Consider the following 18,664-nt stretch of genomic DNA (forward strand, 5'->3'; position numbering starts at 1 on the left):
AGGATTAGACTTCGTGCGTGTGACAGACAGACAGACTGACTTACAAGTGCTCTAAGCTGAAACATCAGGGGTATGATAAATATCTGTGAACACATTACTAAAACTGTTCTAACATGCATAAATCACAACCCCACTGCTAATACACAAATGAGTAAAATCAAAGTATCCATAGCTGTCAAGGCTCTACAAAGGCCATGAGTGTAATCGGGGTTTGAAGGGGCTGTTGCACCTCATGGAATGTCTGGAGGCGAAACTTCCAAGAAGCCGGAGACACCCACACATGGAAAATTTAGTTTTTTTTCAACACAAAATTGACCTGGTTTTGAATCCTCTCCCTCCAGGTTTACTTTTTGTGACATTTATACATGGGCAGAAATTACACATTGCACAGGTGAATGTAAAGCTGTATTATACCTATGATACTCATACTTGTCAAGACACACACACATGCGCAATGTGTGTGTCTTTACAGGTATGAGTATCATACCCTTTTTAGCATACACATTACTTTTTCAGGCATTTCAAACATATATTCACAATGTGCTTAGGTGTATGTGTACTGAAAAAAGTTTTTCCTTTACCTTTGATCTATGAACATCCCCATCATCTGTTTCACCAACACCTAGAAGTTTTCTTGTCTTCAGTCTACTGTGTAAATCTCCACTACTGTGCTTTCTGGAAATATACAAACAAACTACATTAAAAATTTTATATGTGCAAAATCTAGATCATGTTCAATCTCTTAGGCAGAATGACACAAGTCATGTTAGTGTCAGACTGGTAACCGTAGTTGGAATTCCTGCCAGGGTTGTTTGTGACTGTGGTATCTGAGGCAGCACAACTGGTCTGACCTGCAAGGAGCTATCTGAGTGTAGTAAAATATTTGTATATAAGTGTAGTAACATATTTTCTGTAAGAAGAGTCATTGTTATTTGAGATCCAGTCTAAAGCACACTGACACAACAGCAACATGAAGCATACTGGAGTTCAACATCTCTGACTTTCATGTAAGCAAAACAAGATAATTATGGGGAGGTCTAATTCAAAGAAAACATTGAATGGTATCAAATTTCTTGATTTTTTTTCTGGAATTTTAAAGATGCTATAGAAACTTGGCACATATCTTACTACATTCTAAGAGCTTTTTGCTTATAGGTAGAATTTGGTTTAATGGCAGAATAGAAACAATTCAAAGAAAAGAAGCTTTATGAACATTTTTTGATAAGCCAAACACCTGCAGTTAATGTGTTTAACCAGGTATACAGGTACAAAACAGGTACAAAACAGTTGTCTGCTAGCTTGATTGGAATATTTCTCTAAGAAATGTTACATTTCAAAAAGGTACTACCTTTTGTCTTAATTTATTTTAGTACTGATTAATATACTGGAATTCTTAAGAAGCATTCACACTGATACAAAACACCCAATATTGTGTGTGTGTGTGTGTGTGTGTGTGTGTGTGTGCGGGTTTAAGGTTTAACGTCTTTTTCAACAATTTTTCAGTCATATAAACAACGGTGTCTACTTGTAGCAGTGAGCACAATGCCCAACTTTATAGTGCTGTCTCACTGGAATATCACACCGTACACACGTGGCATGATACCCCACCCAGTCACATTATACTGACACCGGGCAGACCAGTCCTATCCTCTTAATGCTGAGTGCCAAGCGAGGGAGCTACCAGTACCATTTTTTACGTCTTTGGTATGACGCGGCCAGGGATCGAACCCACGACCTCCCGCACTCGAAGCGGAGGCTCTACCACTAGGCTACAGAGGCGGTTTAAATTCTGTGAATATAGACAGACTACTATTTTCCGTTTATCAAGGCTAAGGCACAGGGTTACACATGAAATAGAACAGAATCCAAATCATATTTAAAGAATGAAATTGAGCTGCAGATAAAACATGTTTGTTATGCTATTAAAGAATTGTCTTTTTATTGAAATAATGCCTTAGAAACTGGCAAAGAATTCCAGGAAAGAGTTACACTTCTCGATAGTTCTAGAACTGTAAAAAATGTATGTTTTGATGTTTATTTGCAATAATGTCCAACCCTTAAATAAATAAATAAATAAATAAGATTTTCATTGACTTAATGATTTCTTTTATTGGTATCCAGTATGCAGTTTGTATTAAATTGTCATTTGCAATGAATCTAAAAACAATTATTGTAAAGAAGTAGAAAATGTGGCCTGAAGATTTTTCTATGATTTGACCTAGTCACCTAGTTGCAGACCTTGCATAACTCAGTTTTGAACCTGACTTAGACTTCAAAGAGACAAATATTCTGACCAAGTTTTATGATGATCAAATACTTTTGACAATCAAACATGACAATCAAACAATCAATTGTGGCCTCTACAGTGTTAACAAGGTTTTCTATAATTTGACCTACTGAACTAGTTTTTGATTCAGGGTAATCAGTTTTAAACTCTAAATAGATTTTATGAAGACAATTAAACATTCTGACAAAGTTTAAAGAAGATCAAACAGAGAATGTGACCTGTAACGGAGTGTTATCTAGGTTTTTCTATAATTCGACCTAGTAGTGACAAAGTATTTGACCCCAGGAAATCCAGTTTCACAATTATCCTAGATTTCAATATTAGAGAAAAACATTCTGACAAGTTTCATAAAGATGAGGTTGAAAATGTGTTTCAACAACATTTTCCTCTTCACTGACCTATTGACCTAGTTTCTAACCCCAGATGATTTGTCACTATGTCTGAGATTTTATTGAGGGTAATTAACTCTGACCAAGTTTTCTTACAATTGGACTAAAATTGTGATGTCTTGGACTAAAATAGTGACCCTAGGGTGTAAACAGTTACATTGTTCATGAAGAAGACATTGTAATTACAATAGCTCAAGGTGCTCAGGCAAGCTAAAAAATCAATGAGTCTAACTAGCTGACTTTGACACAAAACTTTCCAGTAACTGTTTCTTTACCATTTTTCATTTGCTGTGGTTTTAAGCAAGCATAACAGATATTAACACCCATGCTACTAGCTATTACTGTCGAAACTTTGAAATTCTTTCTCAATCTAACACTGATTTCTAATGTTGTACTTGATGTCATTAAGTTAGACTTATTCCACAGACAAGTATTTTGTAATTAAGAACATAAACATTGTTGTACAGTATTAAATGATTTATGCATGTATAAAGTAGACTTTTGGATTAGCAGCATTCATTAACAAATTTACAATCATCACATCATGAGACATTTAATCATGATTTGTTGATGATGTCATTAATCTGTAACCACTATTATTATACTGGATATAATGTATAAATGCATAATTATAATAGAATTTTTATATATGATTGTATACATAATGTCTATGCACCATTTTTATAATTACATTTGTATATACTGTATTTTTTGTGATAATTTTTTTCAAAAACTTTCATGTCCTTTAACAGGTAAAACTATTGTCTTCTTTTTTCAAAAGTTTATGTTGTAGAAGTTTAGCCTGATGGCTTCCCTATGATTTTATATCAATACCATTATAGCACAAGGTGTTGTTTATCAATTAAGCAACTAATAACTTCACCTCAAGAAAGGTGTATGGTGAATTTCTCTATCCTCAGCCAGGGACTGAGTTTTTAATCTCTATATATGTTAGTGTTATACTGAGATAGTCAAACACGAAATGAAATAATTTCAACTACCTTCTTAAATGTAGGAAATCCTGTGTATCCATGACTTACAAATATTGAAACAATTTATTATCCTACAACAACTTTAGAAGTAATTTCCAACTGATATATTATATTTTATTATATCACAGTCATGTAATGTATTTTATATTTTCAGTATGAACCAAGCTTCCAAAATCTATGGCTATGATACTTTTATCTTCAATGTACTTTAATATATATAACAATATAATATGATATAATCAAAGGCCATATGAACAATGGGCAGATTTATTATTCCTTAGTAACTTTCAACCATTTTCTTCTTTCTTGAAAAACCAATTGTATTTTGCCATTAATTTTGTTTTTTATCTTTACTGATTCTGTTTCTTAGAAATAATGTCACAATGCTGGACTGAAACTTTTAACTAGATAAAACCAATTTTGCCTGCATTTAGATATCAAAAATAGATAAAAAAGCTTTCTCTTCCTGGTAGACACATCAAAGTGAAGAATAATGGCTAGACAATGTAAGTGTTGCATGCCATACAGCATTATTGTAGGCCTTATCCTCCTGTAAACAATAAATCAAAGTACTGAGAGGACTGATGGGGGCAATGCTTTGCAGTTTCAAGACTTGATGTAACCCATTCATGTCAGGGAAGTACATGCAGGCATTATGTAATGCACTTATGTGTGGCAAGAAATGGAGTGGTCACAACTTTAACAGTGCACAACAATAAAATTTATTAACTTTGTGTCCAATACACTTCTATATTTTGTTCAAAAGGTAAAGATAAAAAATCTAGTCTTGTTCAATAGCAGTTGTTCATCGACAAACAAAAACTTTTCATTGCCAGGTTTGATAAAATGAAAAAGATAAAGCTATACAATGTATTTCAATTTCTTCAATACTTCTGTTTGCACTCTATGTCCTGACATCATGTGTTCTTGACAGTCTAACAGAAACAGGCAAACTTTGTAACACTTTATGAAAGTTTGGAAAGAAAGTCAAAATATTCCAATATGTGAATATTTACAGGAACAGGATTTCCTTGAACTGACATTGAAAAAATCTAGGCTATGTTTTCTACTGTGTACAATACTTATCAATTAAAAAAGTCAGGAATGTTTTTTGTTACAAATCAGCATCATTTTAATAAGGAGTCATCATTAGTTAACACACAAACACCTGTAAAAAAAAGTTTTATAGATCTACCTTTTTTCCATTCCAACTATTGCTAAAATTCAGTAACTGTTTTCTTAAAAACATACATGATATATGATGATATTATTATTCATATTGTTTGTTATGTTTGTTGATCAAAATAACATTGTCTGTTTCAATTTTAGGTTATTTAATATACACCTGTATTTCAAACTATCAATATCATAATATAAGAAATACATAAAACACTATGAAAACCGTGATTCGTCATATGAATGAACCTACCGAACTGGCGTAAACACTTAGGTTCGAGTAAATTAGGATACGAAACGCCCATGGAAAAAGAACAAGATTTCTGGTGGTTCTGCCTTCGAATATCACCATCAGAAACCATTTGCACCCTCAGATAGATGAAATACATTAAACTGGTAACATAAATGTACATCTGCAGGGATAATTACCAAGAAAATGAGGCCAAAATATAACGGGCACCTGCGGCAAGTTATCATCGCGGAATGGTGGATTACCTCCCATAGCAAAAAATTACTCGGTCTGAAAAATGATGAAATACGTGTATGTACCCGCAATTATAACAGTATTTAGTGCACCTTTTACGTTAAACGATAATTTTCCTGCAGATAAATACCAGTTTGATCAGCGTATATGGCGTTTTTTCTTTAATATAAAAATCTGGGAATGAATTTTTTCTTCGGTCCTTTTTCAAGGATTTCCCGAACATTATATGTTAAACACGTCATATACATAATGTTCTGATCTTTAGACTAAAGAATCGGGCACATGTTCAGTTTGGGATATGCTGTACTTTTCCAGAATAAGCGCGTTTCTATTGGCCCTATAGTGAGGTCGGATTTCAGGAAAAAGTAAAAAAAATATCTCCCCTGATTTGCGGTGGCGTGATGGTTGCTATTGAAATTACTGCATGCCCACAAAATTCTGATGCCATAACTTTTGACAACATCTCCATGGATTCAAACCTTCCCTAGATGACATGTATATTCAGGATGCTCTCTCCAATTAACAGTACATATCCATATCGACGCACTCTTCTCTTTGCCAAATCTGCTATATCGGCGGTTTCTTTGCGTCGGCACCGGCTATTTTTTGCTATAAACAGTGTCCAGGTTGGTATGGGAGGCGAAAAATCGAGCTGCCATCCATGATCATAGGTATGCTGCTCAAAAATAAGTGGCGCACGTAACATAAGATTGTCTTTTCTATGTTTTATAGTGTTTACTTTTTAATTATCAGCAATTTTGCTCGCAACTCGATGAAATTTGTTGATGGTGTACTGACATGGAACACTAGCCCGACTTTTTCCACAGTCTTTAACCAGTTTTTGCTTTGATATCATACATATCAAGCGCACTATTTGTATTCATTTATCAATATTCTTCCAAATAATAAAGATAAATAGGCCGAAATGTAAATGGATTTTTTTCAAAACCACTTACTTTCGGTTTTGTTGTGGCACCGGCGGTCTCTCTGCATACCAGTTTTTTTTGTTGTTGTTTTTTTTTTATGCACAGGCAGGCTCTCTGCATTATGAACCTGTTTATAGCAAAGAATCGCCGGTGCCGACGCAAGAAACCGCCGATAAAGCATATTTCGCAAAGAGTCCGCCGATATGGATATGCACTGTGCAATTGTGTATTAAATTTTAGTAGCTATTTGAAATTCAATTCATTTTTTATGCAACTTCTGTGGACAAGACATTTTGATTAACGATTTACAGCTGATTTCGAGATCAAAATATATGATTATACATAATATACAGTCACGAATAACGAGTAAAACACTGTTTTTTTATTTATTTTTTATTATTATTATTATTTTATATAGTATTAATTTTTATAAATAACATATTTCTTGAAATTATTTTCTTAGACATGCGAAAAGTATTTCATTTAAGCACTGTATGTTCTGAAATAATATTTTAGAAATAACACCTGCACAGAAAAGATATTTTAACAGATGGCGAATCGGGATCTATAGTATGTTGCCGCATATTTATAGATTCGCCTACTGATAAACGGTACTGATCGCCGCAAACTGATAAAGTTTCTCCATAATACACATCCACAACAGTGTCGAGGCACGGCGATGAAAAAATCAATAATCTATCGGCTTATCAGTGGCGTTGCAATTCCTTTGTAGTTGCTATTTTCACGCAGAATCATGAACACATTTTTTGAGCGTATACGAAACTAGTTATTGGATTTCAGAATAGGTCACATGATCAAAACAAGTGTCGGTTTCAGAATCGATCACGTGATCAAATCAAGCGTCTTTATTATTCTTACGCTTAAAAAGATCTATTATAATTTATATTTATAATGCAGTTTAGTTTTCTTCACATACTGTTGTTAATATAAAATGTGTAGATCTATTTAACCATATCTGGATCAAAAATATAATTGCAAAATGCAATATGAAAGTTATGTTTGGTACTTGTTTTCTGTGTGTTGTCAGGTTGGTCATAAGCTCGACAAGAAAATTGAAAGACGGTTTGTTAAATCTGGGGGCAATGCCCCCAAAAACCTGATGTAAGCAAGAAAGAGCAATCTGACCAGAGATAATGAAATCTAGCTGTTCACTTTTAAAATGCATTTACTGTCATCATGTTGGTATACTTCAGATGACAAAGCAATGAGAAGCTGGTAGGAAAGTCACAGGTTTAAGCCCAGCTCAGGTCACTACCCTATACTCATCAGGCACCAGTACAGTTATTTGTACATCTCAGTCTAATAATGCAACATTTTTGCAAGCCACATATTTACCCCCAGTTACAGGTACTGCATAACCTTGCATAATAAAGCAATGAGTCAACAATTTTAAAATCCATTCTTAAAATGTTATATTTCATTGACCTTAAACCTTGCACTGCTTACTCAGATAAATCAAAATCTTAAATTATAGGTAGTTAAAATAATCACAATATATAATGTCTGCAACATTTTACTACATTATAGTCTGAGAACTTACTGTAACAAGAGGACCATGATGGTCCTGAATCGCTCACCTATCTCCACATGACCCAGTGTTCAACTGAGTATGACATCGTTATTTCTATTATTTGACATAATGACCTAGTTTTTGAGCACATGTGACCTAGATATCATCAAGATAAAAAATTCTGACCAATATTCATGAAGATCTCATGAAAAATATGGCCTCTAGAGAGGTCACAAGGTTTTTCTATTTTTAGATCTACTGACCTAGTTTTTAACCCCACGTGACCCAGTTTCGAACTTGACCTAGATATCATCAAGATGAACATTCTGACCAATTTTCATGAAGATCTCATGAAAAATATGGCCTCTAGAGAGGTCACAAGGTTTTTCTATTTTTAGATCTACTGACCTAGTTTTTAACCCCACGTGACCCAGTTTCGAACTTGACCTAGATATCATCAAGATGAACATTCTGACCAATTTTCATGAAGATGCATTGACAAATATGGCCTCTAGAGAGGTCACAAGGTTTTTCTATTTTTAGACCTAATGACCTAGTTTTTGATCCTACGTGACCCAGTTTCGAACTTGACCTAGATATCATCAAGATAAACATTCTGACCACTATTCATGAAGATCTCATGAAAAATATGGCCTCTAGAGAGGTCACAAGGTTTTTCTATTTTTAGACCTACTGACCTAGTTTTTGACCCCACATGACCCAGTTTCGAACTTGACCTAGATATCATCAAGGTGAACATTCTGACCAATTTTCATGAAGATCTTGTGAAATATATGGCCTCTAGAGAGGTCACAAGGTTTTTCTATTTTTAGACCTTCTGACCTAGTTTTTGATGGCACGTGACCCAGTTTTGACTTGACCTAGATATCATCAAGATGAACATTCTGACCAACTTTCATAAAGATCCCATGAAAAATGTGACCTCTAGAGTGGTCACAAGCAAAAGTTTACGGACGCACGGACGCACGACGGACGATGGACACCGCGCAATCACAAAAGCTCACCTTGTCACTTTGTGACAGGTGAGCTAAAAATACCTCAATTACACACCCCTTTTAAAAATATAATGCTTTATCAAGTTTTATAAAAGTTTTTAGTTATCCCTCCCTGTGTTCCCTTAATATGAAATTACTTAAAAAGTTAAGTATTTCTTTTTATTTCAATATATTTTCTAGTTTTACATTTGCATTTGATAGATATCATAATATATTAACAATAAAATGTACCAAAATGCAGGTTTCAAAACTCTGTGTAGCTTCCAATTCATTTGTTTCAAATCTATCTTTGCTGTACAAACAAGGCAGACAAAGGGAGGTTATAATAATGTTTCAAACTTGCATTTCTAATGAATTTTGCTAAATATACAATAATACATTAGTGTTAATGAAAAAACTTTAACAAATATAATACAACAGGTCTTATATTAAATAACATACTTTTGACAATGTACAGTCTAACCTGTCCCAAGCAGCCAGCCAGGGGAAGCAGACAATTTGGCCGCTTAAGCAAGGTGACCATTGATCGGAGGTGCAGCCAGTATATGTTTTTTTCAAGAAGCTCATGTCATTTTGTCGTTCTTGTGGTGAAGTCACGTGAAACTTAGCAATCACGTGTGTCTCAAAAATCGGGTATTCTCGGCGATTATTGCCTAAAAATAATTGGTTTTGGGAGAAACATGGCCGCTGAAAGGGGTCAAATACAGCTGTCGGGAGGCAATTTTGGTGGCCGCTGGCCGCGGACAGGAAGTGACCACTGAATAAAGTGATGAAATAGAGGAAAATCCGTCGGGGGCGTCATAAAATGACCGCTCAACGGAGGTGACACTTAGTACAGGTTAGACTGTATATATATATATTAATCAATTTTACACTTTTGCTAAAATGATTAAACTCATTGTGACTTTGACCTTTGACCTAATGAGCTTGAAGTCAAACTTGACCTGTATTTTATGATGTTACACATGTGTACCAACAATTATATAATTCTGTCAAGTCTTTCATGAGTTATTGTCCGGAAACCATGAAAACCAACGTACCGAACGACCGACAAGCTCACTCCTATTTACCCCCCAAACTTCATTTGTCCGGGTATAACAATTATTGTAGAAGCAAAATGTGAACCTGGTCTACAATCATTAAACCATGGAAACCCTATAAATATCAATCCATGGTATGACCATGGTCAACCACTGTTTAGTTATTCAATCTCAACCTAACCATGGTCAGACTTGTCACCTAACCCCCATGTCAACCATAATATCACTGACTACAGACACTGACCATGGTTTAGTTAATCATCTCCATATCATCATGGTTAGTCATTATGACTATAACTGATGATGGTTCAGATTGTAGACATTGGTTTGGCAATGATGTCAATTGTTGTAAATGATAAAACTCATAATGGTTGCTCTTTTTTGCAAAGGAGTTAAAAAGTTATACTGTAGGTCAGAGACCACCAATTCAACAAGAGCTGTCGGATGACAGCGCGCTCGACTATTCGAAGAATTGATTGAAGAATGGGGTCAAAATATTTCCATAGATTTTTAGACTAAACAAAAAAATGGATTAAACAAAAAATGTTCCTGTATTTGTGGATTTTGATTAGTCTTGCACTAAATGGCAATGTGTGACCATGATGGCAAATATGTTAAGTTATATGATAGGCAAAACATGGACTTATATGAAAAATTTAACTAATTACCAAGTCCAAAAAGGGCCATAATTCAGTCAAAATAGTTGACAGAGTTATGTACTCTTGCCTACAGATGGAAATCATGTTGATAAACTAGTGTTAAAAGTTTCAAAGCCACAGTTCAAATAGTTTTGACAAAACGCTGACTTGTAAGAAAAACTGAACAAATTTTAAAGTCCAAAAAGGGCCATAATTCAGTCAAAATAGTTGTCAGAGTTATGTACTCTTGCCTAAAGATGGAAATTATAATGATAAACAAGTGTTTAAAGTTTAAAAGCCCTATGTCAAATAGTCTTGACAAAACATGGACATATACAAAACAGAACCAATTTCCAAGTTCAGAAAGGGCCATAATTCAGCCAAAAAAGATGAGAGAGTTATGTACTCTTGCCTATTGATAGAGACTATTATACTGAACAAGATATAAAAGTTTCAAAGCCATATGTCAAACACTTTACATAAAATATAAACTGGTACGAAAAACTTAACCAAGATTTCTAAGTCAAAAGGGGCCATAATTCAGTCAAAATGCTTGATGGAGTTATGTACTCTTGCCTACAACTGGACATTGTGATGGTAAACAAGTGTTGAAAGTTTCAAAGCTTTATCTCAAAAGACTTTGTCAAAATGTGGACTGGTACGAAAAACTTAACCAAGATTTCTAAGTCAAAAAGGGGCCATAATTCAACCAAAATGCTTGATGGAGTTCTGTACTCTTGCCTACAACTGGACATGGTGATGGTAAACAAGTGTTGAAAGTTTCAAGGCTTTATCTCAAAAGACTTTGTCAAAATATGAACTGGTACGAAAAACTTAACCAAGATTTCTAAGTCAAAAGGGGCCATAATTCAGTCAAAATGCTTGACAGAGTTATGTACTCTTGCCTACAACTGGACATGGTGATGGTAAACAAGTGTTGAAAGTTTCAAAGCTTTATCTCAAAAGACATTGTCAAAATGTGGACTGGTACGAAAATCTTAACCAGGGTGTGACGCCGACGCCGACACCGACGCCGACGCCGTGGTGAGTAGGATAGCTCTACTTATTCTTCGAATAGTCGAGCTAAAAAGGTACAGGGAACTTACTGGGAATGAGGTAAGTGTATACCTGGGAATAAGGTAACGTCTGTGCGTTCTGATTGGTCAGTCATGTAAACAAACCCAGGAAGTGATTATTTTTTCAAAATTGATATTTTTTCACTGCATTTACAGTATTTTATTATACATTTTGACAAAATTTGCTACATTTTATGTGTATTGAAAAAAAGTTTTATCAAACGAATTTCTCCCGCCATGTCAATGATGTAAACAGGGGGTCATCTCATTCACACGAAAATTACTTAAATAAAGTATCACTATTCATATGTTTTTCGTCCGACATTTTGGTAGAACTAGGATAGTTCTTGAAAAACTTGTAATTAGATATACATGTTTCGATGTATGGAAGGCAGTACACGCCATAATGTTACAATGTAAGTCTATGGGAAAACAATTGGTGGTCTCTAACCTGTACACTACTTGCATAATTTTCTTCTTTTTTTTCAAATTGTCAAACAAAACCGAACCAAACTGAAGTTATCAGTCTTTATTATTGAAAGAAACCCTATCAATCTATACAAGAAACATAATAATTTCCACTACCTTCTTGCATATATGAATTCCTGTGTATCCATGAGAACAATATCATTCCACGAGAACTTGAAAAAGTAATTTCCAATGAGTCTATATATATCATGTAATGTACTGTTATATTTTCAGTTTGATTTTTTAACTATAACTTACAACATTCTCCACATTTCTACAATCTATGGCTAATAATTTTATCTTAAGTGTACATTAATAGCTAATTTGTGCTGTGTACGAGGTCATCAATAAGTGCTTTAATACATATAACTATTTGATTTATTCTACAATCAAAGGCCACATGAATAAATATCAATGGGCTGTGAGTCTTCGTTATTCCTATTTTTTCCTAAACGAAAAATCAAACTAGGTATTTTAAAACACCAGTATTTTCACATAGAACTTTTTCTTTAGAAAATTAACAATACATGTAAAGAAACCGTTTCTTTTTCTTTAAAAAAAAATCTTTTGCCAATGTTCTTCTATCTTTACCGATACTATATTGCCATACAGTGTCTGCCTGAGATACAGTTTATCTACAAAAAAACAAACTTTGCCTGCATAAACATATCAAAAATAGATCAAAAAGCTCACACTAAATCAGTTTCCTGGTACACACATCAAAGTTGCCAAGAGTGGCCAGACAATGTAGCCATTGCATGTCATACAGCATTATGGTAAGATTTATCGGCATGTAAACATTATTCTTGCTTGGCAAAAAGCCTTAGGTAAGCAGGGATGATCAATCTGACTGGCTAATAATGAAGTCCATACACTTAAGAGTACAATTTTCTTCTTCTGTTTTCATATTCTCTGTACTTTCTCCATTATGAAATATTACGGAATCAAATATGAAAACAACAATGAAGTGAGAGAGTAACGGATGAAGAGGGCAAAGGTTTGAGTCCAGCTTGGGTCACTACCCTGTACTTATTACACACAAAATTCAAGGTACTGTGAAAACCCAGTTTGGACTGACCAGTTTCGGAATACAGGCTATGCTAAGAAATAAGCAAACAGACTGAAGTTTAAAACGTGACTCAAACAGAATATCTTAACAAAACAATTACATGACAAAACACATTTGAACCATTATTTTAAATGGAAAGCACTAACGATGCAATTGAATAATTAAATATTTCTGGGGAAAATTGATACATGTTTCCTAAAATGCTGTATGTCACGGAACTTTAAAACTTTCAAATTGCAATCAGAAATTTCTTGCAACACTTGATCAATAGTTTTCATAGCATTTATATCACTACATGATAAAATCTTAACATCATTTTAAAAATTGATTTTCAATCTTTTTTGTTTTCCCAGCAACATTTAGCTGTCAGACTTTTTCTAACAACAACCATTGTATAGTATTACATGGAATTAATGGACTAAATAAAAATAGTTTCTATCATTTTTCTCCTCATTATTTTGTTTTCTTTACACAATTACTTTTTTTATATTGATAACATAAAATTGCAGAATTAAATATCTCTTAGACATTACAAAGGAATATAGAACTTATTCTTATATTAACATAAAAAAAGACACTAAGTTATATCCACAAATTAATAATTAACGAATCCTACACAAGGTAATAATAACACAGGAATACACAGTACTGCTGCTTATTAAATGATATAAAAAATGTTATTTCCAACTGTTAACTATTATACAACAAGTGAACACTTTGTGATAAATCTGCCAGAAAAAATGGCAAGAGATCAGAAAAAGACAAAGTACCTCCACTTATAATCTGTACAGAAACTGCGTTTTTTTTCCACTTGCGAATTTGGCAAAGGAGGCAGTTCTGGTATTACATGAATATGCAAGGGACAGATCTATAGTTTTATATTTCAATGCAGTGCAGTGCAGTGAAAAAAATTTCATGAAAATAAAACTGGTTAGACTATTTGTTGTCTGTTTATCTTTTTTGAAGAATACACTATTATGTGGAGCAACTCCGCATAAAATCAATGAAAAACAGAAAATTAAACATAACTCGTTTGATCAGAGAACCAATAAGTGGTATAGCAGTTGGTCTTTTTCCACAGTACTATGTAAATAAGGAGAGAAATGTATCTAGAGCCTGGTAATTTCATTCAACAAACAGATTTCACAGCATAGTTCAAATGTGACTTTTCAAACCAAGTTCACACTAAGTACCAATGGAATTATGCTTCATAAATAAATATATATATTTTTTAATTGTGAAATCAATGTCATTAAAATAAAAAAAAAGAAAATTTCAGGTAATATTTGCAAGTTTTAGTTCTGCTACTAAATGGCATTCCAAATTTAAAATATTTGTGAACCAGTATAATATGTAACAAAAAACTGAATTGCTCAGGAGAGCTAAAACCCGTACTTCATATGTTTCAAGTAAAAAAGTAGGAAATGTTGGAAAATGTAAACAAATTATCATTCATTTCTCTCAAACCTAGACAAGAACTAAAGGCATAAGAATAACAGCTTTCTTTCAGGCAGACTACTGGCAAAACCTGTAAGTAAATCAATGTGACTTCATGCAGTATCTCATGATTATAAATCTGTAGAAAAAGTTACATGGGGCACTTCAATTTGTGTCTGTCTCCAAGCATATTACATTTCATTATATTTCTTTACATCTTTGGTGAATGTGGCAATGTGTGTGTGTCTTTGAGTTTATAATTCTTTTTTCAACTATATCAGTCATATACGCAATGCTTTCTACTTGCAGCAGCAGGCACAATGCCTTGAACTTCATGTAATGTCACCACACTGGAATACCACATCACATTATACTGACACCAGGCTGACCAGTCAATGTACTATCCTCTTAATGCTGAAGCTACTAGTACCATTTTTCATGTCCTTGATATGAAATGGCCAGGGAGCTGGCCCATGACCTCCGGCTCCTGAGGAAGGCAACTCTACAATAGGCTTCCCAGGCAGTGTAAATGTGGCAATACATCTATTTTGAAATTTTACTTCCTGCAGTGTTGATTGTTCTGTTTATCTTTTTAAGATCACATAGCAATTTAGTGTTGGCAGATGACCCTTTCTAGCTTCCAGGTACAGTCTGAGGCCCAAAGGTAGAACCATCAGCTCACTTTACAGGTTTTCATCCCAAGTAAGATTTGAGCCAACAGCAGTTTGGAGCAAGAGACTCAACATCATGTGAATAACCTGAACCACTCTGTCACAGAGGGTTCTTACATGACTTTTAAACAAGAGGGCCAAGATGGCCCTAAGTCGCTCACCCGAGTAACATACAATAAAAGTGTAAACATGTTTTACCTAGTGATTTCATGGAGACAAATATTCTGACCAATTTTCATTAAGACTGGACCAAAAAAGTGGCCTCTTGAGTGTTAACAAGCTTATTCATTGATTTGACCTGGTGACCTAGTTTTTGACCCTACATGGCCCAGATAAAAATTCATCCAATATTTATTGCACACAAACATTCTGACTAAGTTTCATGCACATCAAATGAACAAGAGTTAACAAGCTTTTCCTTTGATTTGACCTGGTGACCTAGTTTTTGACCCCATATGACCCAGTTTCAAAATTAGCCTAGGAATCATCAAGATAAACATTCTCACCAAGTTTCATGAAGATAGGGTCATAAATGTGGCTTCAAGAGTGTAAACAAGCTTTTCCTTTGATTTGACCAGGTGACCTAGTTTTTGACCCAATATGGGCCAGTTTCGAATTTGGCCTGGAAATCATCAAGATAAACATTCTGACCAAGTTACATGAAAGTATAGTCATAAATGTGCCCTCTATGTTGTTAACAAGCTTTTCCTTTGATTTGACCTGATGACCTGTTTTTGACCCGACATGACCCAGTTTCGATGTAGGCCTAGAAATCATCAAGATAATCATTCTATGCAAGTTTGTATCAAATCAAAGCATAAATGAAACCTCTATATGGCTGAAAGGGCCAAACTAGAAAATTTTGCTTCTTTCAGGGGCAGCAACTCCAGAACCCATGACGGAATCTAGCCGGTTTTCGAAAGAAACTGAGATCTTATTGTGACTTGTTGAAGTTGTGTGTAGGTGTGGTTAAAATCAAATATAAAATGTATCTTCTATCGTGTTCACAAGGTAAAAATTAACAAATTCAATCAGGGTCCGTAGCTCCGGAACCTATGATTGGATCTGACAGTTTCATCATGGAATCCAAGATTTATTGTTGTTGAAGATATTTTGCAAGTTTGTATCAAATCAAACCATAAATGAAGTATCTACATGGCTGCAAAAGCCAAAATAGCAAATTTTGGCCTTTAAGGGGCCATAACTCTGGAACCAATGATGGGATCTGGCCAGTTTTCAAAAGAAACTTAGATATTATGCCAATACAAGTTGTGTGCAAGTTTGATTAAAGTTGATTGCAAAATGTGGTCTCTTTCGTGTTCACAAGCCAAAAATAGCAAATTTTGGCCCTTTAAGGGGCCATAACTCTGGAACCCATGATGGGATCTGGGCACCGAGATATAATGCCAATACAAGTTTTGTGTTAGTTTGATTAAAATTGATTGCAAAATGTGGTCTCTATCGTGTTCACAAGAAATTGTGAACGGACGATGGACGGACAACTGACAAAATGCCATCACAAAAGCTCATCCTGTCACTACTGACAGGTGAGCTTAAAATACATTTAAAATATCTAAACTAGTGTTACTGACTTATCTTTAAATAATAGGTTAAACTGCTCAGTCCAATTAATAGCTTTTAAAATCCATCATCTGTATTGATTGAATACAGATTAGATAAAATTAAGATGTAAAAGTTAATTGAATTATCTGTTTTAACTTGGCAAAAACAAATGAATTAATGATGCATATAAAATCCTCCCAGTGGAAATCTTGCAGCAACTTTCCAGCTTTTTAGTAACACTGATGTACCTACTATACCTGCATGTACAGAGCAAAGCACTGACACACCTATTATATGTTTATGTACAGAGCAAAATACTGATGCACCTATTCTACCTGCATGTACAGTGCAAAATACTGATGCACCTATTATACCTGCATGTACAGAGCAAAACACTGATGCACCTATTATACCTGCATGTAGAGAGCAAAACGCTGAAGTACCTACTATACCTGCATGTACAGAGCAAAACACTAAAGTACCTATTATACCTGCATGTACAGAGCAAAACACTGATGTACCTACTATACCTGCATGTACAGAGCAAAACACTGAAGAACAAAATACTGATGCACCTATTATACCTGCATGTACAGGGCAAAACACTGATGTACCTATTATACCTGCATGTAAAGAGCAAAACATTGATCACCTATTATACCTGCATGTACAGAGCAAAATACTGATGCACCTATTATACCTGAACTATTATACCTGCATGTAAAAAGCAAAATACCGTTGTACCACACTGACACCTATTATACCTGCATGCACTGAGCAAAACACTGTTGCACCTATTATACCTTCATGTACAGAGCAAACACTGATGCACTTGTTATACCTGCATGTGCAGTGCAAAACACTGATGTACGTATTATACCTGCATGTACAGAGCAAAACACTGATGCACCTATTATACCTGCATGTAAAGAGCAAAGCACTGATGTATCTATTATACCTAGTGAATGTATGGAGCAAAACACGGATGTATTCTACCTGCACGTACAGAGCAAAACACTGCTGTAACTATTAAACCTTTATGTACTGAGCAACACATTGCTGTAACTATTCAACGTTTATGTACAGAGCAAATCACTGCTGTAACTATTAAACCTTTATGTACAGAGCAAAATACTGCTGTAACTATTAAACCTTTATGTACAGAGCAAACACTGCTGTTACTATTAAACCTGTATGTACACAGCAAAATACTGCTGTAACTATTAAATCTGTATGTACAGAGCAAATACTGTTGTAACTATTAAACCTTTATGTACAGAGCAAAATACTGCTGTAACTATTAAACCTGTATGTACAGAGCAAAATACTGATGCAACTATTAAACCTGTATGTACAGAGCAAAATACTGATGTAACTATTAAACCTGTTTGTACACAGCAAAATACTGATGTAACTATTAAACCTGTATGTACACAGCAAAATACGGCTGTAACTATTAAACCTGTATGTACAGAGCAAAATACTGATGTAACTATTAAACCTTTATGTACAGAGCAAAATACTGATGTAACTATTAAACCTGTATGTACACAGCAAAATACTGATGTAACTATTAAACCTGTATGTACAGAGCAAAACACTGCTGTAACTATTAAACCTGTATGTACACAGCAAAATACTGCTGTAACTATTAAACCTGTATGTACACAGCAAAATACTGCTGTAACTATTAAACCTGTATGTACACAGCAAAATACTGTATATACACAGCAAAATACTGCTGTAACTATTAAACCTGTATGTACACAGCAAAATACTGCTTAACTATTAAACCTGTATGTACACAGCAAAATACGGCTGTAACTATTAAACCTGTATGTACACAACAAACTACGGCAGTAACAATTAAACCTTTATGTACACAGCAAAATACTGATGTA

At 34.4% G+C, this 18,664-nt stretch overlaps 1 protein-coding gene across 3 annotated transcripts in view; it reads right to left on the bottom strand.

Annotated features, from left to right (window-relative positions):
* The window catches only part of LOC123537234 (uncharacterized), a 437,951-nt gene that overhangs the window by 58,297 nt on the left and 360,990 nt on the right, over window positions 1-18,664 (bottom strand). For all 3 annotated transcript variants that reach the window (XM_053528446.1, XM_045320884.2, XM_045320885.2), the window contains exon 4: window positions 582-675. In XM_053528446.1, the coding sequence (XP_053384421.1) occupies window positions 582-675 (94 nt within the window). The remainder of the gene's footprint in view (window positions 1-581; window positions 676-18,664) is intronic.

This window comes from Mercenaria mercenaria, chromosome 17, assembly GCF_021730395.1.
Source record: "Mercenaria mercenaria strain notata chromosome 17, MADL_Memer_1, whole genome shotgun sequence".
Classification (NCBI taxonomy): Eukaryota; Metazoa; Mollusca; class Bivalvia; order Venerida; family Veneridae; genus Mercenaria; species Mercenaria mercenaria.